This window comes from Apostichopus japonicus, chromosome 14 (genome assembly GCF_037975245.1).
Source record: "Apostichopus japonicus isolate 1M-3 chromosome 14, ASM3797524v1, whole genome shotgun sequence".
NCBI lineage: Eukaryota > Metazoa > Echinodermata > Holothuroidea > Aspidochirotida > Stichopodidae > Apostichopus > Apostichopus japonicus.
The window spans coordinates 20,654,035-20,668,299 of record NC_092574.1 but is presented as its reverse complement, the minus strand read 5'-3'; the positions used below and the strand labels follow the sequence as shown (position 1 = coordinate 20,668,299).

The following is a 14,265-nucleotide window of genomic DNA, read 5'->3' as shown; positions in this document are numbered from 1 at the left end:
TGGTCATCTATAATGCCTATATATCTCTATAGATAGAGAGAAAAACAACTGTGATATTTCTATGGCTAAAGCAGATGTTTCGTAATCGTACTGTGTGTTTGTGCGTGTTTGAGATATAGGTTAGAGTTAATAGACACTGTAAAAGACTATACCATAGTATTCAGCAAACACCGTAATAACGACGGTTTTAGATATTACTGCAAAATTCAGGAAATATGACCAAAAACATGAGGTGAGTGTAATAATAGTGAGTCTTAATATTTGGTTTCATGCCTCTTTTTTCTTCTCTTCTCTTCCTTTTTTTTTATTTTTATTGATTTATTGATTTTTTTAAAAAACTTTTCGTCGTTTCTGTACAACTCGTTTTAACAAGTAATATATAACAAACTGGGGGGAAATAGACTAGATGTGTACGTACTGTGTTAAGATATTACAAAAGTCCTGTACTTATCTAGGAATTCCAAAAGAACGTTGTGTGACCCTGGGCTCGTTGTAGTGGACTCCCATGTTGGATGGGGGGGGGGGGGTAGCAAGGGTTTTGGAGGGTCCTCCATTAGATCAATAAAAATATGACGTGAAATGGTACATTCTGAGACATATTTAGGGTTTATAATTAGGTATACACGACATTTTTGGTTAAATATCTACTCTAATATTTGTTTCCGTGGAGGTTGCCAAGGAGTGTACAATGTAGATAAAGCTGGGATTTGCGGCATTTTTTTTATCCGTACCTGATAAAGTTGATCTATTTTCGATGATTTGTTACAAAAACAAAATTATTATAATTATGTTATGAAAATTACAATTTACTATCAATATGACAGAGAATGCGTGTAAATGCTTACATATTTAAAGTATATAGGCTATATAGGCCAGAACGACTCGATACCGCCATGCCAAGAATATAATTAATCGCGCTGTTAATCAACATTTTCTGTTTGCACCTATCGGGGTTGAACGGCTGTGTACTGTCCTCTTCAGGGTTTTTAGAAATGTTACCGAATAAAAAAAAACTCAGTGCCGGGGTACGGAGTTCGTTACATCAGCAGGCCTACACGGTTGATATCGATAAGCTATACATACAAATACCAGAATGGAAAACAGGAAAGAGGTCTCTCTACCAACTCAAGTTGGCTGGATAGTTCAGCTCATAGTTAATCACTGTAGGGTATGTACCTCATAGGTTACTGGTTCGAATCTCGTTATTCTAGCAAAAACTTTCAAATAGTAAAATTCGGCTGTCTTCGCCGACACCGTGGTCCCATCTCAATGTCAACGTACTATAATACGATGGCTACACGAAGGCATTGCGAGGGCGTCACGTAGTCGTGTTGCCTTCCTAAGACAATCGGGCAGCTTCTTGTTTCCTTCGTATGGCACCGATGATCACACGAAGTTAAAACAAAGATGACACGATTTGACAAGATGCCCTCACGATGTCCTTACGAAGGGCAACATGGACACACGAATTCAACACGAAAATGAACCTTCGCAAGGTCTTTCGGCAATTTTCGGCTCACGAAGTTGCTGCCGGACATGGGCGGCGATCCGTACTTCCGAGTGGGGGGGATATGACCTTGTTGACTATCTAAGCGTAGCGCCACCATGAGTTGGCGCGAAGCGTACAAGAAAATTTTGGGATTTACAAACCCTCTAGATGGCCGGAAACGGCACTTCCCGAGGTTTGCAAGCGGCATATACCCAACTTTAAAATAGGGATATCATGTCCGAAATATCTCATAATCAGGATCCAAAATACTTTTTTTTTTTAATTTCGGGTGTTATTTTGGGAAAATTGCCCCTGTCAATCTTGTTTCAGGCGGCTACGTTAGAATGTTCGAGAGCTCTTTTATATTATTCGATGAAGAAAATGGCCTCATGCAGGCTATTACATAAGATAGCGAGGATAGTGTTGCAAGGAAGCAGAGGTTGTTTAGGTTGAGTTAAGCAGAGGTTGAATTGATATAGTGAATTGTGAAAGGAAGCAGTGGAGTTATGTGGAGATACTGTATGTGGAGTTTGAAAAATAAAGGAAGAAAAGCAACGAATGACACTGTGTTGAACTTATTACCCCACACTACGTAACATGGTGGCAGCGGTTTAAAAGAAGAAATACCTCGGTGTTTGCCCACTACCATTGTGATAAATCCGCTACCAGCAAAAAGTCAATGAGACTCAAAAAGATATATATATATATCGTTTACTAATGTGTTAGTCATGCAGACGATTGTTTATTCAAAAGAAATTATGTAACACAGGAATCTTGGGCGAAATGGATGGATGGTCATCGTTTCAGGAACATCTAAAGAAGCAAGATCCCGAGGGTATGTAACAACATCATACAACCGCATAGTGGTGGAGCTTATTGTACGACGGAGATTATTCAACGCCCAATTATGGAAGCGGAGTTGTCCATGTAAAAACACGCTGTTACATAAACATGCATTTGCGTTTATCAAGGTGGAAGAAGTCATTGTTTGGTGGCAGAGAAGAAGGAGAAACCAAAATATAGAAAACAGACAGCAACCAACTGTGAGAGCTGAGTAACTTGTATGGAGTCATTTTTGAGGAGTTCTTCTTGGACACTTTCTGGCTGAAACTGCGGTGGAGAATCTGAAAGAGGTCACACATACATTAAGGTTGTAAATTGTTGTATATTTATTTATAATTGCTATTTTCATATTCTCCATTTAAGGGTGCATCATGTATAATTTAAGATCAGAGAAAAATGAAGTGAAAATGAACACAACAGATAAAAAGGAAGACGAAACTTGTCCACCAGGGATACCTGAAGGTCTTCCAAAAGAAATGTGGATTGACTACTTACTAGAGATGCGTAAGGTAGAAGCACAAATTGAAATAGAAAAGTCCAAACAAGATCATGAACTGAACAAGGCTAAAGTAGAGGCAGATAAAGAAGTAAAACTAAAGCAACTTCAGATAGAGAACGAAACTGCCAAAGTTCAAGCGAACCCAACTTCAGTGGCAAGTGGTGAAAGTGTAAATTTGATGAAGGTGCCTCGTCTGCATGAAAATGAAGATGTCGATGTATATCTTAGAGGTTTTGAAATGTTAGCAGAAACAAACAAGTGGGATAAATCACAGTGGGCAATATTTTTGATCCCAAATTTATCTGGTAAGGCTAAGGAAGCCTATGTGAACCTCCCTATAACAGAGTCTCAGAATTATGATACGATAAAAGCTGCCATACTAGCCAAATACCATGTAAATGCAGAAACTTACAGAGTCAAATTTAGAAACACCACAAAAAGAAGAGATCAAACTGTGTCAGGGTGGGTTAATGACTTGAATCACCATTTAAATGGTTGGATAAGATTCTCAGATGTAGAAGAAAAGGATGTTGAAGCTGTAAAAGAACTATTAGTTGTCGAGCAAGCAATTAGTTGCCTCCCTACTGATTTAGGCATCCACCTGAGGGATAGGCAAATTAAGACCAGTAAAGATCTGGCCCATGAGGCAGACAGATATATAATAAACAGAGGTGGGGATGAATATTGGAGTCAAGTAGCAAAATGGGAGAGGCAAAGATACGGAAGGGGACTCCAAAGAGAGGGACCACAGTTAAATGCCAATGCCACTGCATTCAAACCCAGTATAGTTTGTTTCAAATGTGGTAAGGCAGGTCACATTAGCAAATTTTGTAGACAAGAGGCAGCATTAACAGAAGTCTCTAGGAGATGCTTTACTTGTGGCCAGACAGGCCATCTTTGTAATGCTTGTCCTCAAAGGGCCCCAAGCCAGGACACTAGGCACAGAGATGCAGATTCAAGAAGAGTTTATAATTGTGCACCAGATCAGGTAGACGATGTAGCTGCCATTAGGCTAGAAAAGTGCATGCTGGATGGTAAGGTAGAAGGCCAAAACATAAAGATTCTAAGAGACTCAGCATGCACGCAATCTGCCATAAAAGCGGATTTAGTCCCGGGTAGATGCTATCTAAATGGTAAATGGATAACAGTATCAGGTGTGGGAGGGACAGTTGAAGTCCCATTGGCCGAAGTGGAACTAAACTGTGAGCTGATAACTGGCAAAGTAAGAGTAGCTGTTATTGAAGGTTTGCAGAAAGATTTTCTTCTTGGTCATGATTTAGATTCTCATTGTGGGGAAGCCATTAGAAGAGACATCTGTGTATTAACCAGAGCTCAAGCACGGAATGAAGTAGAAGAGTTTAAACAGGGTGAAAGAGAACTAAGAGAGTATGTTGAGCAACGGTCAAAAGAACATGTTGACAAGGTAAAAGATAAAATAGAAGAAACAAATGAGATGGAACAAGGAGAAAAACCGGTTGCCTTAGAACCTGTCAGTGCTGGGATAACCAAAATAGTTTCAATTAATAAGGAAAGGCTAATAGCTATGCAAAACTCAGATGCCTCTCTACAAGGGATAAGAGATAGGATAGTTCAGTCAGAAGAAGTAGGCACGCATAGAGTTTGCTTCTTTACCAAAGATGGGTTATTACTGAGGAAGTGGCAAAGAGCCCAGAATAAAGGCCCTGAGGGTGACTTAGATAAGGTACAAGTAACGGAACAGATTGTAGTACCAAAGGAATGTAGAAAAGATATTCTTGAAATGGCGCATGATAACGCAGGACACATGGGAGTTACTAAAACGAAGGATAGAGTGTTAATGCATTTCTATTGGCCGGGAATCTTTCAAGACATATCACATTACTGTAGAACATGTAAAGTATGTCAGAAATTGGATAAAGGCAAACAAATTCGCAAGTATCCATTACTACCCATGCCAATTATTGATACACCTTTCCAACGTATAGGTATAGACATAGTTGGCCCAATGATAAGGACTAGGAAAAGGAATATGTACCTGCTCACCATTGTGGATTATGCCACCAGGTATCCTGAGGCTATCCCCTTGTCCAACATCAGAGCAGAAACAGTTGTGGATGCCCTGATACAGGTTTTCGCTAGGATAGGTTTACCCAGGGAAATTGTTCATGACCAAGGGACAAACTTCATGTCGAAGGTTATGAAATCGATTTGCAGTAGACTCAATATTACCCAAATCGCAACCTCAGCGAGGCACCAACAAACAAATGGTATGACAGAACGTTTTCATGGTACTCTCAAAAACATGATGAGGTCCTTGACGGAGGATCAAATGAAACATTGGGATGAGTACATACCTTCATTTTTATTCGCTTACAGGGAAGTCCCATGTGCTACCACAGGATATGCTCCCTTTGAATTGCTGTATGGTAGAAAAATTAGAGGTCCACTGAGCATTCTTAAAGATATGTGGGTATCATCTGATAGTGATCCCAATGATGTGGTAACACACTTGCTGAGTATGCGCAAACGCATCCCGAAACTATTGCAAGATGCTAATGAGAACACAAGGAAAAGCCAAAAGAAAATGAAAAAGAATTATGACAAGAATGCCACCCCCAGGGAATTTAAGGCAGGTGAAAGGGTATTGGTATTTCTTCCAGAGGGGCCTTCAAAGTTTGACAACAAGTGGCAGGGACCGTATGTTGTGAAAAGACGGATAAATCGGGTGAATTATGAAATTGAGTTGCCTGATAAATGTAAGTCTAAGAGGGTTGTACATGTTAACTTGTGCAAAATTTGGTATAACAGAGAGCAAGAAACCCAAATCTCTAAATGTGTATATGTAACTGGTGTGGTACATGAAATCAGTAGTGAAACTTCAGGCATGGTGGACAGTGGAAAAACAGATGAAGGTGAAGAATTTGGGTGGTTAGATGATAACTTGGGTCCGTCATTGGTGCAAACTCAAACATGGCGAGATGTAGAAATCAATAAAGAGTTGTCATACAAGCAGAGAGGGGAAGTTATGGAAGTAATACATGCTTATAGTTATGTATTCTCTGACCTCCCAGGTAGAACACACTTAGTCAAACATCACATCCAACTTCACACAAAATCACCTATTAGACAACAGGCCTACAGGGTACCACATGCTCTTAGAGATCGTGTAAAACAGGAACTGGACAGCATGTTAAAGCTAGGGATAATAGAACCTACCATTAGCTCATATGCCTCACCAATAGTCATTGTATCCAAATCAGACGAGACATTACGTTTGTGCACAGACTTTAGAAAGCTGAATAAAAATTCAGTCTTTGACCCATATTCTATGCCCAGGATTGATGAAATCCTAGATGAAATAGCTGGTGCCCACTATATAAGTACTTTTGATCTGACAAAGGGTTTTTACCAGGTCCCAATAGACAGAGAGTCGAGGGATAAAACTTCCTTTGTGACGCCATTTGGCCAATATAGGTACACAGTATTGCCATTTGGTCTTCAAAACAGCAGCAGTGTTTTCCAGAGACTTATGGACTGTGTACTTAAGGGTTGTGAGAGTTTCTCCAGGGCGTACATTGATGACATTTGTATATTTAGCAAGAGTTGGTCAGAACATATCGCACATCTACAGGCAGTTCTCCATAAGTTAGAGGAGGCTGGCCTAAAAGCGAAACCCAAGAAGTGCAAGTTTGCTTTCCATCAGATAGCCTATTTAGGTCACAAGATTGGTGGTGGAGTTGTTACTCCAATTTGGGATATTGTAGAAGGGGTTCAGAATTTTCCCCAGCCCCTCACCAAGAGAAATGTTAGGGCCTTCTTAGGACTTACAGGATACTATAGAAAATTTGTTCCAAATTTTGCTAAGCTGGCAAAACCACTAACAGACCTAACTAGAAAGGACTTGCCTAATGCTGTCCACTGGGATCAAGCATGCGAGCAGGCTTTTCAGTCTTTGAAGGACAAACTTACCAGCCAGCCAATTCTTTATGCCCCAGACTTCAACAAAACATTTGTTGTACAAACCGATGCCTCAAATTTTGGAATTGGGGCTGTTCTCAGTCAGACAGGTAAGGATGGGAAAGAACATCCCGTTGCTTACATCAGTCGTAAATTGTCAGTAAGAGAACAAAGATTTAGCGTACCCGAAAAAGAAGCCCTGGCAATCATTTGGGCTGTCGCTAAACTGAAGTACTATCTGATTGGTGTCAGATTCAAAATTTTCACAGACCACCAAGCTCTGAAATGGCTGGAGAAAACCAAAGGCTCAAATAATAGGCTGTTGAGATGGTCATTGGCTTTACAGCAATTCAGTTTTGATGTGCAGTACAGGAGGGGGTGTTCTAATGGCAATGCTGATGGTCTCAGCAGAATGTAAAGTCTATTACCTTTCGAGTGTATTGAGTGTGTATAACTTCACATACTGTGTATATATTGTGTAAATTGTGTACTTTGTCAGTAATTTCAAATTATTTCAGTTATTTCAGATTAACTCCAAGGCTATATACCTTTCGAGTGTATTGAGTGTGTATAACTTCACATACTGTGCATATATTGTGTAAATTGTGTACTTTGTCAGTAATTTCAAGTTATTTCAGTTATTTCAGTTATTTCAGATTAATTCCAAGGCTATATACCTTTCGAGTGTATTGAGTGTGTATAACTTCACATACTGTGTATATATTGTGAAAATTGTGTACTTTGTCAGTAATTTCAAATTATTTCAGTTATTTCAGATTAACTACGAGGCTATACCTTTCGAGTGTATTGAGTGTGTATAACTTCATATACTGTGTATATTGTGTATATCATGTACGCTGTCAGTAAATTCAATTGTATTTGTAGTAGAGGTTGTTGTTGAGTGGATTAACTTTCACTCTTGTAAAAAGTGTATGTAAACGATGGTACAGGGTTTGGTTGGATTTGTTTTGTGTACATAGGGTTCGTAAGGATTAAGTTTTAAGGTAAAAGAAGACTGACACAGTCTTTCGGGGAGGAGGGGCATGTTGTGAAGTCTATAAGTAAGGATAGGAAAGCTGCTTATGTCCTAGGGATAGCTTAAGGGGATTACAAAGCTGGGATTACTTAGACATGTAAAGACTTGCTAATAGGATTAAAGGATAGAGCTAGAGATGAGGAGAGGGGTTACGGGCAGTTGGACTGTGGCTTTTGTAAGGTGAGGAGCCAAGGTATTAGGAGAGGAGAAAAGGAGAGAAGCGTAAGGGAGTGTGGGAAGATAGCGAGGATAGTGTTGCAAGGAAGCAGAGGTTGTTTAGGTTGAGTTAAGCAGAGGTTGAATTGATATAGTGAATTGTGAAAGGAAGCAGTGGAGTTATGTGGAGATACTGTATGTGGAGTTTGAAAAATAAAGGAAGAAAAGCAACGAATGACACTGTGTTGAACTTATTACCCCACACTACGTAACATAGGCCTATACACATGCAATACACAATTACACATAGTTACATTCCTAGGTACCGATTAATAGGGCATCCAGGTGAAACGTGTATTAAGCATTACCCTTGTAACATGAGATTCTCAGCTGTTCGAGGGAACATGTAGGCATACTATAGTGTAGGCCTACTATAGGGCCTATATGAATACTATGAGGGTGCATATATGTACTATATCAATACCGTGGGCGCAATAATACATTTTGTTGTTATAGGGCCAATGAAGCTCACAGTCAACTATTCTTGCTTTATAAAGACGGTTTATTTGAAAAGATCGCACAGCGTTTATGGTAGGCGAGAAATGAAGCTAAAAAGAGCCGTACATTCACGATGATACATAAATGTAGGCATGAAAAAAATTCTTATCCCTGGCATTTGGTGGGGGGGATATGGTGTATTACATCCCCTCCACCCATTTTCATGGGGGGATATATCCCCCCTTCCCCCCCAGGATCGCCGCCCATGCTGCCGGAGCCTGAGAAACTCCACCGGCGGTCATACGATGGCTTAAGATGCCCTCATGCATGGAATGGCCCGATGTTTTTTTACGATCAGAGCCGAATTTGAACATTTCCTTTTTTATCATGTGTCCATCTGGTGTCAATTTCGGGACAGTGTGACGCAGGCATTATTCCCTATAGATACATATGTTCCCAGTCAATTATCCATTGTCGAAAAAACGTCCTAACATGACCCAAACAACAGTGCTTGTGGTGCTCAGTTTATCAACATTGTCTTTCTTTGCTTTTCTTTTTATGTGAAAAAATAAAAATAAATCAAATTACAGATTGAAGGTGATTTAAAGCATTTTAGAAATTCTTTGGTCAAATGTGGAGATATAACTCCGAGCGATTAGCCGGAAGATTTTTGGGTTCAGTATATATATCAGGGGCGGATCCAGGGGGGGCCCGGGGGGCCCGGGCCCCCCCTTTTTGAAAATCTTGATTTTTTTTTTTTTTTTTTTTTTTTTTTTTTTTTTACCGCGTTCGAGGGAAAGTGCCCCATGCGTGATCAGTGGCGTAGCTACGGGGGGCCTGAAATTGCAGACATGAGATCCATATTTTCAGGCTATAGGTACATGCTGCTTAGAATACTCGGGAAGTGCCGTTTCCGGCCATCTGGGGGGTTTGTAAAGCCAAAAATTTTCTTGTACGCTCCGCGCCAACCGATGATGGCGCTCCGCTTAGATAGTCTTACATTCAGGCGCGGCTGGACCAGTCAGACCCCCCCCCCTGTCACAAATCCTGCAGCCGCCCCTGATATGTCATTGAATATTCCACAAAAACAACTTTTTATGTCCACGAAACTGTCGAAACATGATTTTCACTACTGGTAGAGATATAAAATATTGGGAATTCTGAATTTCCTGCAAACATGCGGCTGTGCCTGTTCAATACTCACTACTGTATCGCCTTAAAAAATGATGAGTGGAAATAGTTTCTCCAGGACCGTATCGTATCGTGGGTATCGAGTGCGTCTGATATACGAACGTACGTAGTACGTACGTACGTACGTACGTCTATGATGATATGCACTGTACTGTACTGATAAAAACATAGGTGAATTTCACTCCATGGGAGTGATCACTGAGCACATTCCGGTATAAGAGTGAATTTCCACTCCATTGGAGTAAATCTTAACTCCTAATAGAGTTATATTCACTCATATTAGGAGTGAGGGTTAACTCCAATAGAGTTAAATTTCACTCTTAATTTGAAGTGCGCCGAGTGATCACTCCAATGGAATGAAATCCACTCATTTGTTTTTAGAGTGTTGCTAGATATATGAAGAAGAAAATTACATACCAATACATGTTATCGGTCATCGATTGGCACAAAAACCCAGATTCTGATGACAGCTGCCTCAAGAAACCCAATAAATGGCCTAATAAGCACCGAGCCATCAATGTGGACCATTACCGAAACATCGATGCGTGTTAGTCTTCCACCCCCTTCCTCTAATGCTATTTAAGTCCACATGTGGGCATATCCTGCAAATCTACCGGTAGCCCACAGGAGTTTGAGTTGGGAGAAAGGCCTTGACAGCTTGAAACGACAAATGATGCCAACTTCCCTCAAGTTAAAAGTCTGGCTGAGATGGCAAGGCCAGTCAGCATGAAAGAGAAAAAACTTTTTTTGCATTTCTGTCACCAAAGTTGCACATCTTTTTGGTTGCTATTTTGCCTCACAGGTGCCATCTCCTGCGATCTGGGGGGTGCTGAAATCTCAAATTTTCTCTGTACGCTCCGCGCCAACCAAGGTGGCGCTCCGCTTAGATAGTAAACTCCGCCCCCCACAAGAAAGAACAGCCCCCCCATGCCCCCCCACTCAAAAAATCCTAGCTACGCCACTGTGCGTGTAATTTTTTGTAAATAAATTTGCAAAAAGAGTACACCATCATTCTGATAAAGTGAAGGTGAGAGGGGCACTCTGACTGCATCAATAGTCTCCATCTGGAAGGGGGCATCCAAGATGAAATGGCCTGGAGTAGCCTGGTAAAAAGTAGTTTGCATCACCACCTACTCCCCAAAGACGTAAATCCCAGCTCATTGCTCGAAATTGCAAATATATGCCCGGCAAACCATGAATACATGATTTATTGGAAATAAATTTTACTCCAAACTTTCACGAAAAGTAGCACCAGATTGCACCGAGGACCTCCATATTTTGTGAAATTTTCCCAATGGGGAGGGGGGCACCCAATCCCCTTAGACCCCTCCCCCAGGACGACGATTAGGCATTTCCCATCTGGGCCCCCCCTTCGGCGAAATCCTGGATCCGCCACTGTATATGCTAAATGTGCTCCTCTTCAAGCTCAAAATCTATACTACGGTCATTATATATATATAACTTGGCATCGTGACATTGCAGCTGCATGGCGACACCCTCAGCTATATATCATTATATTGGGTATACAGGATATGTCACTTGTAAACGTATAATAATATATTCTTCAGAGGGATTAGAAAGTGACCAATTTAGTGTGTAAGTCAATGGAACGATTAATTGTGGTAAAGACATCCTAATAAATGCACTAATCAATATACATTATGGTAATCGTAGGGCATGCAATCACTGTGAACCACTGAAACTTCACGATGTATTATCTGGCGTTTGCGGGATTTTGAACCCACACACCCATTGATTTAGGTAGCGGTCTGGAACTTTATAAGAGGAACAGGGGAGATTAAAGGATTATATAAAGGAGGTGGTGCTGCCATAGGGTCATTTAAAACGACTCCAATTACTAGAAAGGAAAATGGGGCCCTCTCGCAGATTTTTTTTTTTTAATTCAGAGGTCAAAGGGTGCATTTTAGGCATATTTGGACAATAAGTTAAATCTATATAAGTTACTTTAAGGGCAAGATTGTGCTAATAAATACCTATGTGAGGTTGAAAAAGGAGGGGTGGGTGGGATGGGTGTGACCCCGTAAGTAGTGGTCTAATTCTCCCCCGGTTGAATGGGGGGGGGGGATGCTCCGACTGAACCATTTTCCGCCGACTGACAATGGGAGGGCATGTCCCCGCCTCACTCCGGTCCGTCCCACCATTCTGAACACGTTAGACCTTTTGATTACTTATATAGCAATGGATTATCTTAAATTGCATGCATGTTGTACTGATGTACTGTTGTACAGATGTTGTCTATATACGCTGTCCGACGTTCTCAATCGTGTGCAAAAGTACGTAAACTCACAATCGCATAAGTCAAATGACCGAAAAATTATAAACATAATTTTTTTTTTTTTTTAAATCACAAAACAATCTCTCTTTGTTATTGTAGGAAAGAAAGCGATTCTGCCGCCGCTTCTGGTGGAGGACTCGGTGACCCGGTGGAGGAATTTTCCGGCGACGGTGACGCACTGCTCAGTAGACCTAACCCTACCGAAAATTACGGCGGCGGATATTGGCGGCATGATACAAAGATAGGAAAATTAGAATTATTTATTTCAAGATTATCGTTAATTCTGTTGACACCAGGGATAATTTGGGCTATTCTTACGGGAATACTTCAAAGCTTCCAAATGATTTTTTTTTTGTGCTAAACTTGCAGGAATTATAATCCCGATGCAGATCCTACTCGTTCGTAGCGTGTCTTTGCTATCTCTCGCGCCGTTTATATCCTGGGATAGGGACAGCTCTTACAATCGTCTTGATCTCGCTGCTAACATTCTGTACGGCTTTTGCGACGCCGTTGGAATATCTCTTACCAGAGTGGCGATGACAATAATGAGCACCTCAGACGCCTCTGCTTTATTATTTAACGTACCCTTTACCCGCGGCATTCGTGGCATGGATATTGCTCGGAGAAAGGTTCGACTTATACGATGGCGCTCTTGCTCTAATCAATTCTGTTGGCCTGATTTTGATCTGTAAAGGTTCTCTCGCCAGAGGTTCGAAAGACGACATGACCACGTCATCGACAGTTCTTGGATTACTATACTTTCTTATCTGGGATTATTCTGTTTTGTCCCAGCTCCCATTGCTGCTCGCTTCTTAACTCATAGGTCGACCGGGGACCCATTCCTATTTTTAATTCTTGCGCGGGGGGGGGGGGGGGAGGGGTGTCTTGGAACAATCATTTCGATAGCGACTTTATTTTTTAGTGATGCCTGGAGTTAAACTAAAATCAGAAAACATGGAAGAAGCAATACTTTACGTTCTGTTATTAGCGATTGTAACTATCTTAACTTTTGTAACATACGGTAAAGCTCTTGTTAAAGCCCTTGTCGTGACAGTAGCTTTAACCATTTGTATTACCAATAACGTATGTTTACGATGTACTGTTCAATGGGATTACCCTTATATGGGTAACTTTTCTCGGTGTTATCTTCACGGTGGGTTCTACATTGCTTCTTACCTGTAAACTAATATATGGATTACCTTAGCCTGAGTCACACACACACACACAAACACACACACACATATATATATATATATATATATATACATATATACAACTCATTACGATTTTCATTTATATACATATATACATATATATCTATATATATATATATATATATATATATATATATATATATCTATATATATATATATATATATATATATATATATATATATATATATGTATATATATATATATATATATATATATATATATATATATATATTTAATATATATATCTCTCAATGATCCCAATTAATAATAGCAGAGAGTGTTCAAATTACTAGAGTAGCAATAATATCACACGGTATACAATATATATGTTTACATATTTGCTACTCCGAGTTTCACGCACGTTTACACGGCGATCCTTGGGCAAATATGATCTAATACACTATGCACTAAACATACTAATTATATTCTTTTTCGCACGGTTTAGTGATTTACAGTTGCCATGACGACACAACGATATCAGCCCTGATATCTCCTATTGATCCGAGAATTTAGATCTTTCCTTCAAAACACAGATAACAAGCCCCAGATTTGCGCTGGTATGTTCAATATATTTATATAGATTTCTTTATTCCATTACAAATTACAAAATTTATAAATAGGACACATATTAATGATGATACACAAATGACGTAAAATGTACAATCATGAAAGCATAACAATAAGGAATAAGATGGAGGATTTAGAAGGTTTTTATGTGTAAAATTGTCTAAAGATTTCCCATCTGATTGAATAGTAAACCTTTTTTTTTTTTGTTCTTTTCAGATCCCATATAGCCTATATATGGTTTGATAGCTTAGTTTTGTTTACATATTCCTTATTTTTAAATGAAACCCTAATACACACTCCCACTCACCCACAGACACTGCAAACGCAAAGACAAAGAACAAAGGATAAAGGACTGGACAACCACAACAATGACAATCACAACACAGCACACACACGCACACACCCAGGTGTGTTTTATATTCAGACCGAGGACCCCATTATTTTTCCATTGTTCAAATCCACGTACCCTAACTTTAACAATACCCCATAACAATAGAATTCTGTCGAGGACATGGTGATTCTTTAGAAATCACAACCGA

The 14,265-nt window shown here is 39.9% G+C and overlaps 1 protein-coding gene across 1 annotated transcript; it reads left to right on the top strand.

Annotated features, from left to right (window-relative positions):
- The first annotated feature begins 2,703 nt into the window (after positions 1-2,703).
- LOC139980094 (uncharacterized) lies at positions 2,704-7,185 on the top strand. The gene has a single exon (XM_071991471.1). The coding sequence runs from the start codon at positions 2,704-2,706 to the stop codon at positions 7,183-7,185; it is 4,482 nt and encodes a 1,493-aa protein (XP_071847572.1).
- Positions 7,186-14,265: the final 7,080 nt, after the last annotated feature.

Excerpts from the sequence above, each read along its gene's own strand:
- LOC139980094 (XM_071991471.1), top strand. The coding sequence starts at position 2,704 with ATGTATAATTTAAGATCAGAGAAAAATGAAGTGAAAATGAACACAACA.